At 41.5% G+C, this 24,297-nt stretch overlaps 1 protein-coding gene across 3 annotated transcripts in view; it reads right to left on the minus strand.

The window, feature by feature from the left end:
* NUA (nuclear pore anchor) overlaps nucleotides 1–24,297 on the minus strand; it is a 340,816-nt gene that overhangs the window by 10,123 nt on the left and 306,396 nt on the right. For all 3 annotated transcript variants that reach the window (XM_089371934.1, XM_089371933.1, XM_089371932.1), the window contains exons 47-48: nucleotides 3,430–3,915; nucleotides 1,739–3,304 (exon numbers count right to left, since the gene is read on the minus strand). In XM_089371934.1, the coding sequence (XP_089228060.1) occupies nucleotides 1,739–3,304; nucleotides 3,430–3,915 (2,052 nt within the window). The remainder of the gene's footprint in view (nucleotides 1–1,738; nucleotides 3,305–3,429; nucleotides 3,916–24,297) is intronic.

A 24,297-nucleotide genomic window follows, 5' to 3' on the forward strand; every position in this document is an offset into this window, starting at 1 on the left:
TCCACGAAACCCTCTCCAACCCACTCTGAAGCACTGTGTCAGCCCTCCTGGCCTCTGCATAATCTTGAAACCCTCTGCATCAACCCTCTAAGGCTCTGCACAGCCTCTCTCGCCCTCTGTGTTAAGTCACGCTGCACGCAGGCCCTTATGGCCTCTATGCAATCACTGCTAGCCTCTGCGTGGCTTCCTCTGGCTCTGTGTCTGCCACTCTGCCTATGTGCTGGTCTTCCAGCACTATCTCTGCCTCTCTCCCTTGCACTCACTGCCCCTCGCTGCAACTCTGATCACTGGTTCGATTTCTCTTAGCAAACCCCGGTCTAGAAAATCGAATTGACTAATCGCTCTCGTGTATCTCGAACTAGCTCTAAAGCCTCCTCTTAATACTTTTTTATGTCAAGTCTTCAACGGCTGAGATTACATCTCTAATCAACGGCTAATATTAGATTTGGCTTGATCCATGTCATTTAGAACCTTCTAACCCAGTTTTATATTAATACCCGTTAATATTTTTATTTTCCGAAGTTTAGACTTAGGAACTCATTAAAAATATTAATTATTGTAATATCTCCTTTACCGCACAGAATTTCCCCAAACCATTTTTGGGTCTTGAAGATGTCATGTGCTTTAGCCTCTCCACCAATTTTGATGGCTAGAGCACATCTGATGCTACCCCAAATCAACACCCTCCTACCCTATGTTAGTCTTCATTGGAGCACCATAGGAAGACTATAGTGGGAAGACAAGTCCCAAACACGTTGAGGAGCTACAGTGGGTAGAAGTCCCTATGTGTGGATGATAGATGGACTTATGATCAGCTAAAGGGCATATTGCGGAGACCAAGTTCAGTGGCCTAAAGGAGTTGGTGCATTGATAGAGGCACGTATTGCAGTGAGGCAAACCAAGTTCGATCTAGTTTAAATACTCCCGAAGACTTGGAATATAAAGATCTCCATTGAGTGACAAGAATATATATTAGAAAGTATGAATAAGAATGATGATACAAATGAGAGTGAGAGGTCTGCTTATATACTAGACAAGTGCCTCTTCATGGAGAGTCATGTCCCCTTTAGACATATCTCTTCAACCTAATTACTAACTAATCATTATTTATAATTATTATCATTTACATTATTTCCTATATATTTTATTCATAACATGCAGCTTGGGAGCGAAGGACCCACAGGTATACAAGATATGACAAAGAAGCTGTGATCGTGCACTACATCAGCTAGACCATCAAATTATCTTGTATTTTGTATTCTTGTACTTGTGGATATTTGAGGACCATTATCCCTGATACGGGAGCCCTAGACTGTTGTATTATTTAGTTGGATTAATATAACGAATATTGGGTTATTGTACAATATTGTGTAAAAAGATGTGTATATTTTGTGCACTAGTAGATTTACTGTTGTTTATATTCTGTTGTGCAAAGTAGCTTCGTTGTGATCCTTGGTTTTGGTAGCATCAGTGATTTAAGATTCTATCCTAGACACCAGGATAGTGGAAAAACAACAAGGACATTAAAAACAAAACCGCAGTATGAGAAAGGATTAAACTCACAGTGATGCTTAGAGAAAGACACCATGTATTAAGCAGACAAGAAATAATTACAGAAACGGAACTCAAGAATCTTCACAGAAAAATTTAATATACAGAGATAAATTCTCTACCTTACAGCCATGACCAAGGTAATTTTTTCTTCAAATAAAACAGCATAAATTTATCATGCACTCACCTTTGTGCCCCTTCCAATTCTACCACGACCTCTAGAGACTGAAGGTGATGGCATATCAACACGCCTATCTCTCTCTCTGATGCGTCCCCTCTCTCTTGCCCTATCAGCCAAGTTAATGGTGGTATTCCTTGTAGCAGGTCGTGCTGTTTCCTCTACTGATTCACTAGATGAGACTATCACATCAACCTTCCCCTTATCCTCAACAGTTAAAACTTCAGAAGCATTGACAACAGGGACCTGCAGAACATGTTGATCCAATGCTGTGTCAGAGTTATTAACTGTTGGAACTGTTTGAGAACTTTGACCTGACCCTCCTGCATAGTAGTTCTGCTGAGATGTTCGATCCAAGTCGGCATCATGTTGATCTGGAAATTCTGCAAGCTCTTCAGATGGCAAGCCCAATTCCTGTGTCAAGCCTTCATGCATTTCATGCTTATCCTCATCCTCAATATCTCCCTCTTCAACGGTGATTTCTCCCTCTTCAGTATCTGGTGGTACATCTGACATTTGACCACTTTCAACAGCCTCTAGAGAGCTATTCTTTAGAGTATTTTTGTCATTTTCGGTATCCAGGCCAACTGACTGGACTGCTTCAGCCTCAGGTTCCTTAAGGACAGAAGCATTTGGATCAACATTATCAAATGAATCCACAATTAGCATACCCGTATCTTGTTGCTTACCAATGTCATCACCTCCAGAAGGAAGCTCAACAAATGAGAAAGTCATGGCAGAAGATTCCAGCTTGTTTGATTGGTGCATGTCACTGTCTTCTGCCACATCTTCCAGCTGTGCAGGAGATTCAAGTTTCTCTATGGCTTCACTAGAGTCGTCCACAGGAGCCTGATATCCACTTGTCTCAATGGTTTCTTCCACTTCCCTTACCTTTTCTGTAGAAACTAATGGGATTTCTGACTCACTGGATTGCTGCACTGCAGGTTTAGCATCTGACGATCCTTTCAAATCAGTAAGTGGTTGCTTCTCACATTTAGAATCATCTACCCTAGCTATACGAGGCCATTTTGAAATAGAATCTTCTGCTTCTAGATTCGTCATGCCACCATTAACTCTCTCAGGCGATTCCTTTGAACCGTCTTTCATCTCTGGTTCATTCACATCATCTCTTTCTTCTGGTTCCTGTGTGATATCCATATGAGAAGCATTTTCTATGTTTTCAAATGAAGGATTACTCTCTTCAGTTAACTCTTCCTGCAAATCCATACCTCTTGCCTTCTTTTGAAGTGGTGCTAATTCTGATTTAAGTCCTTGTTCAGTAGATTCTTCATGTACATCAGGAAGTGAGATAGAGGCAACACGTTTTCGGATACCAGGTGCTACTGGAACTGTTCCAGAACTGGAAGGCAAACTTGCAATGGATTCTCCTAATGAAGCAGAGGAAATGGTTAAAGAGACACCTCCTTGAATTTCTGCTTCCAAAGACGTTCCACCTTTCACATCCTCAGCAATGTCAGCATCCATTTCAGATACGTCAGCTTCCACTGTGGAATCTTGTTGATTAGTGGGTTCAATTCGAGGTCGAATTATCTTCCTGCTAGTTTTCCGAGATTTCTGTATAAGAGATTGAAGAGATAGTTAACAAATTGAGGATCACACTAACATATGTGCATCTAAACTGTGTTTAAAAACAAAAACTAGAACACATACAAACACAAATAACTAACCACTGATCTTACCTCTTTTTCCTCTAACATGGTTTTTAACTGTTGAAGCTTTTGCTCTTTCTCATCGGTACCTTTTACCGAGGATGGGATAATAGTACTTCCACCTGATCCATGAGTAAAATGTTGAGATGTGGGATTTGTACTTAGTGCTTGCCGATGTATCTGTCGAGCAGCAGTTATAGTAGTTGTGGTGACTGGTGCAGCACTAGAGACAGCTACTGAACTAATTGCAGATGTACTACCAGTAGTTTGGTTCACTTTCCCAGAAGGTATAGAAACTGCATTCAGTGTACTCCCTGAAGTAGAAGGAATGCAAGGCAAAACGTCCCCTGCCCCGGTAGATAACTCAAATGAAGGTGGAACATCCATAGTGCTAGAACGAACTGTAGTATCTGTGGCCACTAAGTTTGATATCTCTTCAAGATGATCCACTGCAGAGAAATAACTCACAGCCTTTTCATCTAAAGCCGTAATCTCGCAAGAGCTTAAACCACTTTTCTGATAAAGCAGAATTGAATAAAATACCTATTGTTAGATACAATTGAATTTAACACCCAAAAGCAATTCTAATCCACAACCCTAATATGCAAGAGAGAACTATCAGGAACAAAGGGCACGAAAAGAGTATCTAAAGTAATGATAAAGATCCAAGCAGCAAAAGCAACTCATCACAGAGCAGATTTTTTACATTAATAAAAATGATTTTTCCACAAAACAGTATCACTGCCTGTTCAGTGACTTCAATATATAACCACAATCAAAAGGTGAAACAGGTAGTCACTGAAATTGAAATGAATAACAAAATCTATAAGCATCATAAACATTTGCTAGTGAAGACCACACATATCCTTGTTCAGGAAAGGAATATTAGATTTTATTGTGAAAACGTATAATAATTTTATAAATGACAACACCGTTGACATGTTGGCATATTTAATGTAACCTTGACTTGGTCCCAGCAGTTATAACCATATTGATGGTTATTACATGGGCTTTGTGGTAATGGGTTTGGAGATCCATGTGATACCTATCCTTCACATGTTGGGAGGCTTGAAGATGTACCCCATTTTTTTGTTACACTTGGTCACTCTTTATCAGTCTATCCCCGCCCATTATCAGACCAACCCAAACTAGGGAGTGGGAACAACCTTCCTCCCTAGGATAGTACTCACCTTGTTGGTTCTATACATAATGTAACCACTCGTTCTGATACATAGATCAGGTAACAAGGGTGGGTTAGGCAAACATTATCCTTGACTATGCAACCATATTAAACAGATTGTTGAAAGTGAAAATTATTCAGTAGAAGGTTCTCCACTATACATCAGTATCATTGTTCAAGAATGGGTTTATCGAGAATGAAGTACCATGCCATATTTTCTAACATGTAATCAGAAAGAACAATTCCTGGATTGGGCACATTCAAACAGCAACTTACATGCTTTGAGCAATAACTTTAGCTAGAGCAATCAAAATTCTGTGATACTTGACAGATTGGAAAGGAGGTGAACTGTATTATACCTTGTCAAAATTTCAGCAGCAGATGCCAGGGAATAGCAAAGTCACAGTGTGTACAGATAAGGAATTTTTCCCAGTTCAAAAACTGCCTTCAAACTAGAAGAGTTCAGTAAATCAAACATATTTGAAAATTGTGTTACTTCCGGAAAATACATGGTTCATTTTGCATTTTCAAAGGTATTATTCTCAGCAGCACTAAACCAGGAGATGTGAACCTTAGGAGTTTCACACAAGTAATAGAGTATTGTACTGGACATTAGGTTCAAGCATCATGTTTTTTATCATAAGAGAGATAATCATGGTGATCCATGTGATACCTTTCCTTCACATGTTGGAGGATGTTTACATGTTTGGTGGTATGCTTTGTTGTTTAACTCTCAAATTGAGAGCCAATAATGCATATGTAGCAATATTTCACCATTGCGGGCACTTGTCTACATATTTTGATGCATGTAAGCTAAGTAGAGGTAAGCTTGGTAAGTCAAATGAGTGAGTTTGATCCAGATTTATGAAGGAACGAAATGAAATAAACATATGAAGAGAAATACGGAGATACAACAAAAATAAAACTTCAATTCATTAATAACAAAGCACTGAAAACTGTTACATGCAAAATGGAAATAAACTAGCTCAGGCGATGGTAGCATATCTCTGAGAAGAGATGTGGCAGCTACATGCCTTCTAAACTATGTTACAATGAGGCTTGGAAGTCTTTTTAGCATTAAGAAACATTGGGAAACCCAAAACATCCAAAAACCTAACCCTAGGACATGAAGCACCAAAAGCTTGTGCGCCCTGTTGGGGTTAGTTGGAATGTCAACTTCCCGAGGTCGTAACTTTCACATATTATCACCATTTGGCTATCATAATACCTCGTTTTGAAAATGTCATAAAGGAGACTAATATAAAACAAGGAACACAGTCTTGCAGTTTTTTGGTCTCTCTATTTTCCCAAAACAAAAGTCATTTAGGCCCTCAATAGGCCCTGAAAAAGTACCAAAAATAGTAAGTTGTGCTACAATTAACAAAACTGAAAGAAACAACAGTGGGGGTCCAAGTGGAATTAGCGAGTGGCCACCAATATCCACCTGGATCACTCCTCTACCCTTAGGAAAAAATGGTCCCCATTGTGTTGAGTGCCTCCATGAGATGGGGAAACTTTCGCTGAACCTGGAACCTGGTGAGCCACTTGGCTTGGTGTGGGAGTTGGCCAGCTTTGACAACCCGATACACTTGGATCTTCTGTTGGCAAGTGGTCTTGATCTGTGTGTCCATAATCCGATTAGTTGTGGCCTATTCCATGTAGTCTAGGTTGAGCTCAATTGGTGTTAGCTGTTCTACAATGTCTGATGTATCCAACAATAGTGGAAAGTATGGTTGAAGACGGTCCACTTTGAACACTAGGTGTAGGCCAAGGAATTGGGGAATGTTGAGCTCGAAAGCCTTGTCCCCCACAGCCTTTGTGATGATGTAAGGCCCATATCAGAGTGGTCAGATCTTCCGATGGCCTCCGGCAAGGCGCTCTTTTTGCAAATGCAACCAAACTTTGTCGCCCACCAAAAACTTATCTGGCACCCGACGTTGATCATGTCGTTGCTTGTACTTGGCATTGGACTTCTCCAAGATGTCGTGGACCTACTAGCGGATGTGCTCAATGTGTTCAATAAGCTTGGTTGCTTTATTAGCCTTAGATCGTACATGTGTGGATTTTGTCTGTGTGGTCGCATGAAGCATGGCAACATCAACCAGACACACTCGTTGAAATCCCTGACCCACTTGAAAAGGACTGCGACCAGTCGAGCTTTGTTATGGTTGTGATCCACATAGGGAAGGCTCTCATCCCAAGTTCATGGATGCTTGGAGTTGTACATGCGGAGTATGTGCACTATCATCCTGTTGACGACCTCTATCCAATGTTATCAAAACCGGGCTGGAACCGATGGAACCGGGGAGTCTGACCACTTTTGGCCCAAAACCGGTTTGAACCGGGCCTCTAAACCGGAATAGGCCAATTTGTTACTGAATGACCACAAAACGGAACCAACTGGTTCAGTTCCAAACTGGTCGATTCAATACCGATTTTGTGCAGTTCGTACCTTCCCAAGTCAGCATAAAATATTTCCCTTTTTCTATTTTTTGATTTGGTTGGCCCACTTTTAATTCTCCCCTAAGCCAATGTAATATTCAAGCCTATGGTCCCATTATTGCTATGCATTTCATGGTAATATTAAATTCTTAAAGTAAAAGCGACACAGGATGTTTGAAAGTGGTTCCAACCTCATTGGATTTCATTCAAAGAAAGTAGAATTTTAGATTTCACTCGAAATCCAGTAGACTTAACAATCTTTTAGGATATCAGGATTGTGGGGATTGCAACAATTCCATTGGATTTTGTCATGTATGAAGATAAGAAACTAGTATTTAATAAAGAGCACCAATCCCTCTATGTACTTTGATGTTAGTGGCAATGGTTGTCGAACTCCTCTATCATGACTCTATTAATAATGTACCCATCATTCAAACAAAATCATGACATGGCATGCAATGATTTTTCTATCATATTTTAATGCTTAGAGGGTTATATTGATGACAAATATCCCAATATAGGCAATGATTGCAAACTTGGATGCTACTCATTCTTCAAATGAGGATGAGCAGGCCGATCATATCAAGATTCTGATGATAACATTGACAATTAACACTTGTACGTTGTAGTTGTAGTATTATATACTGTAGTATCATACTATCATGTTATTTTGGCTATAAAGGCCTTTTAGAGCTTGCTTCTTTATGTTTTTTGGTTCAACGATGCTTTGCACTAGGTGTTATTTTGGTTATATGCACTATTACTTGCTATAAATGAAAACTTTTGCATATTTGTGTATAAATGGTTTAGATTCATATGGATGCACATGAATATATATGTTTTTCTTTAAAATATGATTTTTTTATTTGTTTTTGATAAACCAGTTTGTTACCGGTTTTGATCAGGTTCCGTCTAGTTCCCGGTCTACAAAGTTTTCAGTTCGATCATCGTTTCTGTTCTGATAACATTGTCTTTATCTGGCCATCAATCTAGAGATGGAATGCAGTCGACTTGGTGACCTTCGTGCCCAATGGTGTCTAGAGGCTCAACCAAAATGTGCTCAGGGACCTGCTATCCCAATCTGATATAATGTTCTGCAAGATCCCAAAATGAACCCATACTCATTCAAAGAAGGGTTTGGCATTGTCCTCTGTTGTGATACTCTTCTTGCAGGCCACCAATATAGCCATCTTAGAAAATATGTCCATGACCACAAATACAGAGTTATTATGATGCTTGGTAGAAGGGAGGCCAGAAAGATGGTCCATGAAGATGGATTCCCAGGGCTAGTTGGGAGTAGGCAGACGATCGTACAGGCATTGCTTCTTGACGGTTGGCTTGGCGATGGCGCAAGCAGTGCAGGATCTGATATGTTTTCCAACATCGTGTCGGAGTTCTGGCCAATAAAAATACTTTTGTAGTACGACCACAGTTTTCTCCATACCAAAGTGTCCTGCTACTCGACTGTAGTGTGCCTCCAAAAGCAACTTGACACACTAACTTGAAGGAACACAAAGGTGGCCCAGGTAGCATAATAATGCATCCTGGAGGTGGAAATCTGGAACTTGCTTGCCATCCACTGGCAACTGGTATGTGGTGGTGAACTCTGGATCATTTTTATATAGTTGCAACCATCCAGAGGTCTCATGGCCGCCACAATAGTTGAGAACAGTGGTCAGTGCTGCAGTTGGGCGTCGACTGAGGCAATCTACAACATGATTGGTGTTTCCCTTTTGGTATTTAATGTTTAGTAGAATTGTTGCAGATATGTAGACCACTTCTAATGGCGATTGTTCTGCAACTTCCCTTGTATAAACTAAAGAGGTTGGTGATCTGTGTGTATGAACGCCTCCTTCCCCAAAATGTAATGTTTTCATTATCGGAAAGCCTGCACGATAAAATACATATATTTATCATAGGTGGGGTACTTCTTAATTGTATCGGAACGTGTCTCACTATGATAGGCCATTGGATGCCTATGTTGGGTGAGGACTACACCAACAGCATAGTCGGAGGCGTCTGTCCCAATTTCAAAGGGTTGTTGGAGGTTTGGCAATGTGAGTATGAGTATAGAGCAAAGGCAATGCTTCAACTCAACGAACGCCTTGTGATGGGACTCGGCTTAGGAAAACTTTGCTTTGGCACTGCCCTTGGAAATTTGACTCAAAGGCCAAGTGATATGGGAGAATCCCAACACAAACCTCCGATAAAACTTGGCAAGACCCAAAAATTTGTGAGGCTCTGGTAGAGTGGTTGGGACTAGAGAATCCCAAAAAACTTGGATCTTAGTCAGATCCACATGCACGCATTGCTCATCTATGAAATAACCTAAATATTGGACTTGGCTCATGCCAATGGTGCATTTCTCCAAGGCGACACATAGTTTGTGTTGTCATAGGGTTTGAAAGGCCTGTCGAATGTGTTGCAAGTGCTCTTCTCAAATCTTGTTGAAGATGAGAATGTCGTCCAGATAAACAACCATGAAGGAGTTCGTGAACAGTGGCAATATGTCATCGATCAACCTCATAAAAGTAACAAGGGCATTTGTCAACCCAAAAGGTGTGACCAACCATTCAAAAAGGGTCTTCCTTAGAATTGAAAGCGGTCTTCCTTATATTTGTGGGCTCTATTAGAACTTGGTGATAACCAAACTTCAAATCGATCTTGTTGAAACACTTGCCCCCCTTGAGTTGCCCCAAAAGGTCATCAATCCGTGGGATTGGATAAATGTTCCTGACAGTTTCATGCCCGATAATCAATGCAGAGCCTCCAGGTCCCATCCTTCTTCTGTACAAGTACAATCGAGCTCCCACAAGGTGAGGAACTTGGTCAGATGTAGTATTTTTGTAGCAACTCCTAGATCTGCCACTTGATCTCTTCATTTTCAAGAATAGAGTGTAGGTATATCAGCCCATTGGGTAGAGGTGCTCCAGGACTCAAATCGATTGAATGCTTGACCTGATAATGCAAGGGTACCCCTGTGGGTGACGAGAATTTGTCCTTGTATTCTTCCACAACCTTATCCACCTGCTTCTATTGCGTCGAATCAATACAGAATGAGCAAACAACTCAATGATAATACAGAGATATTTACAATAATAGAAACATCAGGTTTCTATGTAGAATATGGAGACACTTAGTTTCATCTAAGAAACTGCTTAAAAGAAAAAATAGCAACATCTAAAAGACTGAGTATTAAATACTAAATAGGAATATTCTAATACCCTCCCTTAATACTCAATCTATTTACAACACCCTCTGACTTTTAAAAATTTATCAGGACCAAGAGGCTTGGTGAAGATGTCGGCGGGCTGCTATGTTGTGGGAACATATTGCAACTGAACTGAGCCGTCTTCAACAAGCTGGCGAATGTAGTGGCAATGAGTTTCCACATGCTTTGTTCGTTCATGAAAGACTGGATTCTTGGCAAGTTTGAGCACTCCCTGATTATCACAAAACAAAGAAGTAGGCCCTGTCTGGGAAACATGCATATCTGCCAGCATACGTCGAAGCCAAACTGCCTCACAGGATGCCTTAACTGCTCCCCGATACTCTGCTTCTGTTGAGGAGAGAGCCACTGCCTGTTGCTTCTTACTAGTCCAAGTAACAGCAACGGATCCTAGATTAAACACATACCCAGCTGTAGAATTACGGTCATCAACCGAACCGGCCCAGTCAGAATCAGTGTAACCACTGAGTATAGGATTGGAACTTCCAGTGTATAGGAGGCCATAATCAGAAGTGCCACGCACATATCGTAGCACACGCTTTGCTGCTTGCCAATGATCAGCTTTAGGAGCGGACATGAAGCGAGAAATGTAGCTTACTGCAAAACTGATGTCAGGTCTGGTAGCAGTAAGATAGATGAGACTGCCCACTAATTGCCTGAATAAAGTTTCATCCACAAGGGGAGAGGATGACTGAGCTGAAAGTTTGAGCCCTGGCTCCATAGGAGTCATGGCCGGTTTGCAATCCTGCATTCTGAACCTGTCCACAAGATTTTTGGCATACTTGGACTGAGAGAGAAAGATCTGATTTTCAGTCTGCCAAACTTCAACCCCCAGACAGTAATGAAGAAGTCCCAAGTCTCTCATCTCAAAAGTTCTGCATAAATCTTGTTTGATCCCATGGATCAAATGTGCAGAGCTGCCAGTAATGATAAGGTCATCCACATAGACAACCACAAACAAGATATCATCACCAGTATGCTTGATGTACAGGTTTGCATCAGATGGATTCCGCTGAAAACCCTGATCTGTCAGGTACTGATCAATTTTCATGTACCAAGCCCGAGGAGCTTGTTTCAATCCATAGATTGCTTTAGCTAACCGACACACTTTATGTTCTTGACCAGCAACCTTGAATCCTGGAGGCTGCGTCATGTAGACTTCTTCTTGGAGATCACCATTTAGGAAAGCACTTTTTACATCCATCTGATGAACTTTCCAATTGAATTGAGCTGCTAGGGCAAGGACAAGCCTTATGGTACTCATCTTGGCTGTAGGAGCAAAAGTCTCCTCATAGTCGATGCCTTCCTTCTGTGAGAACCCTAGAGCCACAAGCCGAGCTTTATACTTGTCTATGGTTCCATCAGCTTTGTATTTCACTTTATACACCCATTTGCAACCTATGGGCTTTTTTCCTGCAGGAAGATCAGAAAGTGTCCATGTGTGATTCTTCTTAAGACTCTGGAATTCGGCTTCCATAGCCTGTTCCCACTCAGATGTACCCTTAGCCTCTGAATAGGTTTGAGGCTAAAAAATACTGTGTAGGTTAGCCATAAGAGCAAAATTGACTGTAGACTGTTGTCTGTTCTTATGTCTAGAAGTTCTACCTTCAAGGAGCTCATCATCCCGGAGATCACCAATGGTTTTAGCCCACCATTTAGGCCGAAGAGTAGAAGAACCAATATCAGGAGTAGAGGAACCAATATCAGGGGGAGGTGGAGAAGACTCAAGAGCAATAGGGGCTGTAAGAGGAGGGTTATTTTCTGGAGGAAGCTCAGATAGAGTAGTATCAAATACTGATGCTACATCATCCCTCCCATCAGGTGGACCAACCGGAAGACGAATACTGTGAGGCTGATCCTCAGAACACTGCTCAGAAGAAGAAGACTGAAAGAATCCTCTGTCTTCATCAAATACTACATCCCGACTGAAGCTAAGACGACCAGCGGCTATATCTATCAGCCTATAGGCCTTATGATGATCACTGTACCCTGTCATCATGAGTTTCTGGCTTTTGGAATCCAATTTAGAGCGCTTAGCAGCTGGAATCCAAACATATGCAACTGAGCCAAATACTTTGAGATCACTGATCTTAGGCTTACGGCCAGACCAAACCACTTCAGGAGTCTTCCCTGTAACAGCCTGAGTGGGTGATCGGTTAAGAAGGTAAACAGCAGTAAATACTGCTTCAGCCCAGAATCTGTTTGGAACACTCCTGTGTTGTAACATGGAACGAGCCATTTCAACAACCGTGCGGTTGCGACGCTCGACAACACTATTCTGCTGGGGAGTGTAAGGTGTGGTTAATTGACGTTTGATGCCATGAATATCACAGAAGTTGGCAAAAGCTGAGGAACAAAATTCCCCCCCATTGTCGATCCTAAGGGTCATGATATTACAACCAGATTCTTTTTCAACTAAGGTTTTAAATTTCTGAAAGTTACTAAGAGCATCAGATTTATTTTTTAGAAAATACACCCACATCTTTCTACTGAAATCATCTACAATAAGTAAAAAATATTTGCAAGCAGTGATAGAAGCTGTATTCATAGGACCACAAATATCAGCATGAAGTAACTGAAGTACCTTAGATGCGCGCCAAGATTCTCCATCTTTGAATGAAGAGCGATGTTGCTTTCCCGCTTGACAGGCGCTGCATACCCCCAACTGCTGAGTCTGAATATCAGGTAATCCTGACACAAGTCCCTCCCGAGAGAGCTGAGAGAGATACTGCATATTTAGATGCCCATATCGCTGATGCCATAGAGTGCTGATGGGAGAGACACGTGCTGCTAGAGCCACTTCTGGAGAGTCACCGGTATCAAGTAGCTTGTATAGACCATGGTCCTCTAGGCCAACAGCAACTGTTAGACTGGCCTCCCTGTCAATGATGGAGCACTTGTGTGCACTGAACACAACATCAAGCTGAGGAGAATTCCTCATAATCTGGCTGACAGATAGCAGATTAATTTCCATACCAGGAACATAGTATACATTCAGAAATATGAGTGTGCGTCCACCAGACTGAATTTGAACTGTACCTCTGCCAGCTACTGTGTACTTCTCACCTCCGCCAAATACCACAGAATCACTGAAAGGATAGAAGTCAATAAACCAGTCACCCCTGTGAGAGAAATGGCGTGATGCACCAGAATCAATGTAACATGCAGAGGAAGGAACATGATCTGAAGACCTTTTATCCATAAAAGCGTAAAAGGCAGACTCTGTCTGCTCGGAATGCTCTGCAACATTTGCTGTCTGATGTGGCCCTCCCTGTTTCTTCTATTCAGAAGCAATCCTCTGTCGGCAATCTTTCTTCATGTGACCGAACCTATGACAGTAATTACACTGCACACTTTTCTTCCTAGCAGGATCAAAAGGCTGAGAAGAGCCCTTCTGCTGAAAGGACTGAGAGGACTGATATTTTGCAGCAAATGCATTTTCCGAGGACACTGATGAAGCACTACTACCAAACTGTTGTTTCCACTGATCCTGCTGCAGAAGTTTGGTACATAATTCTGGAAACTTCAGATCAACATTTGTGGTGGTAATGTTGAGTGTTTCGATGAAGTGTTCATAAGATTTCGGTAGACTTTTCAAAGTAATGACTACCATATCTTCTTCCTCCATGGTCCGACCAATGGCTTCGAGCTGATCTCGAATGTCTTTAATTTTGTTGAGATGTTCCTGTAAAGACATATGTTCGTCCATCATGATGGAGAACAACTGATTTTTGAGAAAAAAAGCTTTGCTTTTGTCAGATGTCTCGTGCAGTTCTTTCAACTGTTGCCAGATTTCGGCAACTGTCTTGCCAGAAGGAATCTGTGGTAACTGATCATCAACAACAGAGAGCTTGAGAAGCATAACAGACTCTCGATTTCGATCATCAAATTTATCTTGATCGGTACCAGTTGTACCGGGACGAAGCTCTTTGCCCAAAATGAGCTGATCAAGACGCCTGTATTCAAAAATGGTCAACATTCTTTGTTTCCAAATGTTATAGTTGCCACCATTAAAGCGTTGATTTCCTTCTAACATCAGATTGGTGAGCGTGGCCATTTTCCCAAAGAAAATACAGAAGGCTGACACAAAAAAAATGTAGCTGCCTGCTTATCCTTGGACATGGTTGTATTCAATAGATTGGAGCGATCATCTGAAATATCCCAAATTGGGAAAACTGCCGGCAGACAAGACCGTTGATGTTAAAACAAATACGTAGATTGAACAAAGTGAACCCACGTGAGCCGTCGAATGCCGTCAAGGCTTCACGTCTCTGCTACGATTTTTCCCGGTCTCTTCTTGCTGGATCTCTGAAAAAAAAAACGCTGCTGCTTCACAGTAATTATTTATCGGTCTTCTTGCTGGATCTCTGATACAAAACGCTGCTGCTTCACAGTAATTAATTATCGGTCTTCAATGGCAAAATGACGTATCAATTGTCTACGTTTATATGCGTTTGTGATATAACTGATGCAAGCTGTGGAAATATCTTCAAATTTACGGCAAAATGACGTATCACGATGAGACCAATAGAAAATACGAGAGCCACGATGAGATGACAGGGGTTCAAAAAACAAAAAGACTGCTGCCCATAACACGCAGAGCGTATTTTCAAACCAGACGAACCATGCAACCCGGGAATAGCGATAGCTCGATCACCAATCCAAAATAATTACACGACTCCGATTTTCAAAACAAATGAGATTTGAATGAGAAGAAACACCTGGGTCACCTTTGCCGAAGAAATAGCCGGATTCGAAATGTCGGACTTTAATTTCAAGGCGATTTCACAATTCTGAGCCGGAAAGCCGTCCAGTTTTAATTCACGATTTCACGATTCCAAGCCGGAAAGCCAAAATGACTTTCACGATTCCGAGCAAACTGGCCAGCCAAAAAACAAATCCCGCTCCCACGAAACGGTCACCGCCACAAAGTTAATTCCTCAGAAAAATGATCATGCAGGAGAAGAATCCATTTCTGTATCGAGATGGACGACTGTAAGCTTTTATCACAGCGAGCAAAGCCGAGGCTAAGACTCAGTGAAGGCTACCTGGCTTACAGAGGGCTCGACCTTAGAAAGGACTCAAGAGATTAAGATGCAGAGAGAATAACTGTTCAAGAAATCTCTTAACCTCGCTCTGATACCATAAAAGAATGTTTGAATCAATACAGAATGAGCAAACAGCTCAATGATAATACAGAGATATTTACAATAATAGAAACATCAAGTTTCTATGTAGAATATGGAACACTCAGTTTCGTCTAAGAAACTGCTTAAAAGAAAAAATAGCAACATCTAAAAGACTGAGTATTAAATACTAAATAGGAATATTCTAATAGTTATGGATATGGCCAAGAAGAAAACAAATTTCTTGGTCTGGGAGATGATCTTACTGCATTACTTAGTAGAGAGATCAAAGAGATGGCAGTGGGTGGGGCTACCATCAGTATTCTGTATAACTCACTGCCCAAAGTAATAATAACAGTGCGAGGCTTCGACTCATGCACAACATGACGCTTCCACAAGTATGGTTGGCCTAATAATACATCACAAAGTTCAAGAGGAGCAACAACACACAGTACCTCATTTGTGAAGGGCTTGATGTTGTAAGGAAAGCGACATTGTTGGCTGACACGGAGATCTCGTCCTTGGTGAAACCACTCAATGATGTACAACTATGAGTGTGGCGTGGTTGGTAGGCTTGTTATGCTCAAACTAGCAGGGGTCTTAAGAGGGGATCCTATAGAGCAACTACTAGGTCGAGGCCAAAAATGGAGCGATAGTCCACTGCCACCTCAGCTAAGGCTCCCTGTTGTTTACGGACTTTCACCGATGGGGGGAGTCCTGGTATGTGAGGAATCACTAGAATATATATAATCAATGTTAGGATAAGGGAGTGATTCCTAACCCTATTCGCAAGAAAGACTCAATTAAGTGGGTTGCTTGCTTTAGAAGCAAGGTGATGGGCTCTCTAGGAAGGGCTACAAGGGCTTTTGACGATAGGGATTTGGGAGTATGCTTTCTTAAGGAAACCCCTAGTCTCAAAGGCCTTATGAATGCTTGGCTTCTATGTAATCTTTGTGGAATTGGACTCAACAAGTTGCGAGAACACAAAGGGCCAAGTGGACCCAAAATTAGGTCAAGGATATGGAGTTGGTCAACCGAATTCTATCATCCCAATGAAGTCACTAGCCAATGGGAAACCAAGGGAAAGAATTGATCTTTGAGCTAGGGCTTGAAATATCTCAAGATCCCACCGTCGAAAATTCGTGGAATTTGGAAGGCTCCTTGAGGACACACCATCACAGTTGTTGTCAAGAGATTGAATTCTTTCGATGACTAAATCATGAGAAAAGTGATGCCCTAGGTGACATATGGAGGCTAGACCTAGAAAAAGAGGCGAAGGTAAGAGATGTTCTCTTTAAAAATAATCACCCATGGAAATATAAGTGCCTTATCCTTTGGGGAAGATGGAGTCAAGATGAAAATTGTGATTTAGAGGAATTATACCCAATTAAGGAGCCTTTTAGACAACTTTTCATGGCAATTAGGGCATGGGGGTAGTGGCTAGAAGAATTTATACTTCAATTTGCAATAATTTATGACTTATCAAGATGTGTTCAATAGAAACAATCTCTATGAATATTCACCCTTTCACACATGATACATGAGATGATGCAACGCTACAAAAGACTAAATTTCGACAATTTCGCGTAAGAAAAGCAGTAAATTTCAGATCTAGTTTAGTGAAAATCCCAACAACCTCAATGAATTGATGTAAATAACAAGAATAGACATGAAAAGATTACTTACATATGTAAAGAGTATATCTAATCACCAAATTATGGCAATAATGAACCTCCAAAAAAGAGAGAGATATCCAAACATAAAAATTCATCCATTACATCCAAAATCCTCCTCCAAAAGGGATAGAAAAAATCTCAAAAGAGATAAGAACCCAATCCAACTGATGATGATTAAAATGAATCATCTCACTTCTATTTATACACTCTAATGAATTCGATTTAGCTAAATTTGCCTAATTGGGCTCCTAAAATAAAATAATGTGCATAATAACAATACTTTTGGTGATAAGCCCACCAAATAGCTCAATCACATAATAAAAAGCCTCTCAAGAGGGTCGAATGATGAACAAAGTGAATTGTTGGGCCTTTAAAGAGACCTAATGAAGTCAAAGGGGCGGCATGATGTAGAAAAGGACTCCAAACATAGTGGACAAGGGGTTGGCCCCTTGTTTTCCAAGCAAGAACTCGTGGTCATCCCAAGTGGGTGTGGGGGCGCAAGGACATCCTCATGTGTCTCCAAGTGGATACAAAATTCCTGTAAGCCATCCGTAAGGGCTAGGATGATGACATAAGCCCTCCCTCTGTGACGAGAGACATCCTTTGTACCCTGGAACATCTGCCAAATGTGTGATGCATGCATGGAGCTGGTTGGGCATGGTGGACCAAGTACAACATCCTCATCCAATAGGTGGAACAAGAGCAATCAAGGAGTGGTGTCGGGAATGCATGAAGTACTCTCCGTTATGGCAGAAGCCCATGGCTATCAACGCTCACCCTACAAGTGCCAATGTGACCCTCTCGAAGGCTAGGACCCTGTATAGGGAGACCAAGCCCGAAATGGAGACCCACCTGCAACCCTGCATAAGATCCAATATGGCCCTTTACTCTCCAATACAATAAACCATTAGAGTAATGAAGTAAAAGAACCTACTAGTTATGGGATCAATGGGGCATTTCATGGTGGCATGCCCTTCCATAGTGAGCTTTGGCATATACAAGTGTCTCCAAGCTCAATAGGGGGTTAACCAAGGACCCGGTGGCTTCAACCTCTAAAGGTGGTGACATGTCAATAATATAACCCTCAAGTGGTAGTTGGAAAATGATATAGTAATGGAACGGAAGATCGGGGACTAAGGGAAACAGTCAAATCACATGTCATGGTGCAAGGGTAACTAAAATGAGGGAAGCCCACACCTGGATATATGAGTGGAGGAGGGAGCATATCATGTTACATGAGTTAACCCAAGCTTGCCCTTCTTCATATGCCTTTTTCCTTTGATTGGTTTTTCTTTATAACTGCTCTGGGCTCGAAGGGATGAGAGAATGATGTGTAATATGTAGCAGTGGATACCTCCTTAAGGTGGGGCAGCTCATCACCCGCTAGGGGTTCGGACAATCATGGGTTCATTAATGATGGAGGGGGCTCATCTAGGGACCATAGGAACCAGGGTGATGCCCATGGATAAGGGGTAGAGCTCATGTTTGGCTTTTTCCACGTGCTAAATCTATATGTCTCGGCAACTTTTTGTGGTACATTTCCTCTTGAGAGTGGCCAAATTATGCTTTTTATTTTCATTATAGCTGCATCAACCTCCAAGGCATTGTTCCAAGCCTGACCCAAGGTGTGGACAACATGAGGGGGAGGCTAACCCTATGTAGACACAATGGGCCAGGCTGGGAAAATAGATGAAGGGGAGTAATGTAGGTGCTATCGGGAAGCGGGACCACACAACCAAAATTGAGATTTCCTATGTAGTGCCATCCCTAAAGCTAATGGCCAATAAAGGAGATCCCACGGGACTAGGATAGAAGGGTAACCATGAAATCAGGCAGTGGAGACAAGAGTACAGACCCAACCCATTATTTCTGTCGAATCCCCCACCAATCCATGCCCAAAAGTGCCCATGAAAAGTAAACAAAATTACTCAACCAAACCATTGAAAAGTCATACCATTGGGGTCAAGAGGCCCACCTTCAAACATACATTCATAAAAGATGGGTGAGGGACCACATGGTTGGCTCAAGTTGTGGAGAAAATGGCACATCGAGCTATTTGGGCACTAAAAGGGGTTGTTGGCTGCTCGTTGAGGACCATCAAGGAGAAAAAAATTCTCCTATGCATACTACCCACAGGGGGTAGGTAACATTTGGATCCAACTGGGACATGAGCTCTTGGAACAATGTGCAAAGCTACTTGGATGGGAGGTCATGAGAACACCAACAATCTCTTGGCGCCGCAAACATTTTACCTGCACATATCAAAGACCAAGCACACGGGGCAACATGTTTTTCTGATGTCTTATGATCACCCATGCTTAGTATTAGGCCGTAAAAATCAACTGGAAAGTAAAAATATGCAAATCTAACCTAAATGCAGCTAATCTACCATGAGAAATGTCATGTGATGCTAGTTCTAATGAGAAAATCAGCATGCAATGCATCCTACTCTAACATGTATATAGTACAATGTTAAGAATCAAGGGAAGGGGTGATACAACTTAACTTGACTGGTTACGGCAAAAATTTGTTGTTAAGTTTGGCAATGTAGTAATAATCTTCCCCAAATTTTTTGTGAATCCTGATAGGTATTGGATTTTTATCTACCAAGACCACATCGCCAACCATGAATTCCCTTTTGGGCTTCCACCTTTTGTTTGCTTTGTGATTTGATCACTTGAGAATACAGACTTCTTGTGAAGGGAGAATGGGAGAAGGCTTCTCAATTTCATGTGTCTTGTAATATGGGAAGCTCCTGGCTTGACCACATGAGTAGGATATGTAGGCTCTCTATAAAGAATGAAGGGGATTCCATCAAATTGCAGAATGTTGCCATATAATAAGTCCATTTGGAGATGGCCTCCAATAGTGGCTCCCACTTCCTTGATAGTAATCATATATTGGGGTTCATAGCCAAGAAACCTTAAGATCTTTTATGACGCCCTCTACTTCTATGGGTTTGGAAATAAAGCCACACACCTATTTATACTGTCGAGTGATGTTAACACCCAATTGCTTCATGATATTTGCGGAAGCTCCTGAATCTAACATGAAATTATGTAATAAAATGTCATTTACGGTTAAGGTAAGCATGAATGGCTGATGTCCTAGGTTGAGATCAGGAAGGGGGATATTCTACAATCCTTCAGGTAATTCCTCCTCTTCAAGGCCCAGGGATTTCTTGATTTGCCATTGTTCTCGGGGAAACTTCGCAGTCTCCTTCAATGGAACTTATACAGTCATTTTCCCTATAATAGTCTCTAGATCAATGTCAAGACCGACCTCCTTACCTTTATCCCTCTTGATGGCTTCTTTCTTTTTGGGATTGGCTTTCTTTGAAGGATCCTTCTTAGGGGGATCGTTAGCAAGAGATTCTTTGGGAGAGACTTGCTTGGGGATAGAGTCATCTTTGTTGGGTTCCTTGGAGGTTGCAATGTTTTTGTTATTTCCTTTCCGTGAATATAGGACCCCATTAAATCTTCCACTATCATCAACATTAAGGATTGGCTCTTCTTTTTCTTCTTAGATAGTGACCTCACTAATGGGATGATGAATCAATGAACCCCCTAGCAAAATATTGAAGGCCTCAGTATCTACAAGGTTAGCTTGTTCATCTACTTCTTCCTCATCACTCTCATCCTCATCTCTTTGCTCATCTTCAAAAGATGAATCTTCCTCAACTGCATTAGTTGGAGCCAAAGTGTTGGGGAATTCCGATGAGCTTGGCTTGTGTTCCTCAGTTTGTTTCTTAAGTAAAGGGTTCCCTTCTGGGATATAACTAAAGCGGTGAGTTTGTTCATGTAGAGCCTATCTCGTGAATTCATTTCTTCGCCGAGATTTTCCATTTCCTTGAGAAGTACTAGAAGGGTTTCAACTTTCTTCATGTTGGTATTTGGATTTTTCCTTCTTGACTTCTACCTTAGCCTTCAAGTGGTCACTAGCATTCATTTTGAAAATTCGTAAGTTTTCCTAGACATTCATTTCTATTTCTTTAGCCTTAGCCAAGGTTTGGGGTTTCTTATCCCTTAAGGCATAGGCTAGGTGGCCACCAACAGCTTTGATGAATTTACAAGTATGTTGGCATCATGGGCCTTCAAATGGTCGAGGATATCCCTGACTATCCTATCAAATTTTTGAATGAGTTCTCGGATGTCTTCCCTTTGCCTACTTATTTGATAAAACTTCTCAATGTTGAAGGTTCCTTGCGCATTATATGACCATCTTCTCATGAAAATGTCTTCAAATTGGTCAGAGTCATCTAGGCATCCGGGGGGAAGACTAAGGTACCATTCTCTTGCTTGTCCTTCAAGAGACAAAGCAAAAAGCATCATGGGCCTATCTTCATCAAATATCAACCTAGAAGACATGTTCCAATAGAACTCTTCGACAAGGTCACGGGCACTTATAGTAGCATCACCTTTGAACTTGCACAGCCAGTTATTGTATTTCTCAGGTAAAGTTCTGGGGTCATTACTCAATTTCAAAGGAGCAAAATCACTAACTAAATTCCATTCACTTTTAGTCATTTCGGGTACGTCTTGGTTTGCATTGATGCTAGAATCAATTGCCATCTTTGGGATCAGATCACTGACCTTTTCATTCTCGATTCTCCCCTTCTTGCAGCGACCCTAGTTAGAGGAGGAATGTTGTCACCTTCAAGCAAACTAGTGGTGTGGATAGTAACTGTAGTCGCCAAAGGAATAGAAATATTGTCAATGAATCAATTCCTCAATGATTCATTAGGGAGGTAGACCCGCTTCCTCCCCAGCAACGGTGCCAAAAATGTTACTAATCAGATTAGCAGGGGTCCTAGCAGGGGATCTTATAGAGCAACTACTAAGTCGAAGGCAACAATGGAGCGATAGTCCACTGTCACCTTAGGTAAGGCTCCTTGCTCATTACAAATTTTCATCGATGGGATGAGTCTCGATATGTGAGGAATCACTAGAATATATATAGTCAAAGGTAGGATAAGGGAGTGATTCCCAAGCCTATTCGAAAGAGAGACTCAATTAAATGGGTCGCTTACTTTAGAACCAAGGTGATGGGCTCTCTAGGAAGGGCTACTTGGAATATTTCAAGATAGGGTTTTGGGAGTATGCTTTGTTAAGGAAGCCCCTAGTCTCAAAGGCCTTATGAAATCTTGGCTTTTAAGTGATCTTTGTGGAATTCGAGTCAACAAGTTGCAGGACCACAAAGGGCCAAGTGGACCCGAAATTAAGTCAAGGATATGGAATTCTTCAACCAAAGATATACTTGACCTAATTAGGGACAGGAAGGGGATCAAAGAAATAATTTTCTTTTAATGATTTGATGAAATGATCCCAATGAGGTCACTAGCCAATGGGAAACCAAGGGCAAGAATTGATCTTCAAGCTAGGCCTAGAAATATCTCAAAATCCCACCATCAGAATTTCCTTAAATTTGGAGGGCTCCTTGAGGACACACTAGCGCAGTTATGGGCAAGAGATCGAATTCTTTTGACGGCTAAAATGATGCAGCATGATACATGAGATGATGCAACACTACAAAAGACTAAATTTTCACATTTCGCATAAGAAAAGCAGTAAATTTCAGATATAGTATAGCGAAAATCCCAACAACATCAATGTATTGAAGTAAATAACAAGAATAGACATGCAAAGATTACTTACATGTGTAAAGAGTACATCCAATCACCAAATTATGCCAATAATAAAGCTCCAATTAAAGAGAGAGATATCCAAACATCAAAATTCATCCATTACATCCAAAATCCTCCTCACAAGAGATAAGAATCCCATCCAAGTGATGATGATGAAAATGAATCATCTCACTTCTATTTATACACTCTCGAATGAATTCAAATTAGCTAAATTTGCTTAATTGGGCCCCTAAAATAAAATAATGTGCATAATAATACTACTTTTGGTGATGAGCCCACCAAATAGCTCAATAACATAATAAGAAGCCTCTCAAGAGGATTGAATGATGAACAAAGTGAGTCGTTGGACAGCAGGTTGGCCCCTTGTTTTCCAAGCAAGAACCTGTGTTGCTCCCAACTGGGTGTGGTGGCACAAAGACATTCTCATGGATTTCCAAGTGGATCGAAAATCGCTGTAGGCCATAGGTAAGGGCTAGGATGATGACATATGCCCTTCCTCTACAGTGGGAGACATCCTTTTACACTAGAACATCCGCCAAATGTGTGATGCATGTGTGGAGCCAATTTGGGCATGGTGGACCAAGTACATCATCTTCATCCAAAAGGTGGAACAAAAGCAATCAACAAGCAATGTTGGGTATCCATGAAGTACTCTCTGCTATGGCATGGCCCATGGCTCTCAAAGCTTAGCCTACAAGTGTGAATGTGGCCTTCCGGAGGGCTAGGACCCCATATAGGGAGACCGAGCCCCAAATGAAGACCCACCTATAATCCTGTATAAGATCCAATGTGTCCCCTTGCTCTCCAATATAGTATATTATTAGCGTAATCAAGTAAAAGAGCTTACTAGTCATGGGATCAATGGGGCATTTCATGGTGGCATGCCCTTCCACAGTGGGGTTTGGCTTATACAAGTGTCTCCAAGCTCAATAGGGGGTTAACCAAGGACCCTATTAGGTGGCTTCAACCTCTAAAGGTGGTGACATGTCAATAATATAACCCTCAAGTGGTAGTTGGAAAATGATATAGTAATGGAACAGAAGATCGGGGACTAAGGGAAACAGCGAGATCACATGTCATGGTGCAAGGGAAACTAAAATGAGGGAAGCCCACACCTGGGTATATGAGTGTAGGAGGGATCAAATCGTGGTACATGAGTTACCCCAACCTTTGTTTTTCAGCCCTTCTTCATATGCCTTTTGCCTTTGATTGATTTTTCTTTATAACTGCTCGAGGCTCCAAGGATGAGAGCGTGATGTGTAATATGTGGTAGTGGATACCCCTTTAAGGTGGGGCAATTCATCTCCCACAAGGGGTTGGGACAATCATGGGCTCCTTAATGATGGAGGGGGCTCATCTACGACCCATAGTAACCAAGGTGATGGCCATGGATAAGGGGTAGACCTCATGTTTAGCTTTTGCCTACATGCCAAATCTATATGCCCCAGGCATATTTTTCATTTTATGGTACATTTCTTGTTGAGAGTGGTACAATTATGCTTTTTATTTTCGTTTTAGCTGCATCAACCTCAAGGGCATTGTTCCAAGCCCAACCCAAGCTATGGACAAGGGGAGGGTGAAGCTAACCCAATGTGGACCCA

This window comes from Pinus tabuliformis, chromosome 8, assembly GCF_031772625.1.
Source record: "Pinus tabuliformis cultivar Carrire ecotype Pingquan chromosome 8, CPIR1, whole genome shotgun sequence".
Lineage (NCBI taxonomy): Eukaryota > Viridiplantae > Streptophyta > Pinopsida > Pinales > Pinaceae > Pinus > Pinus tabuliformis.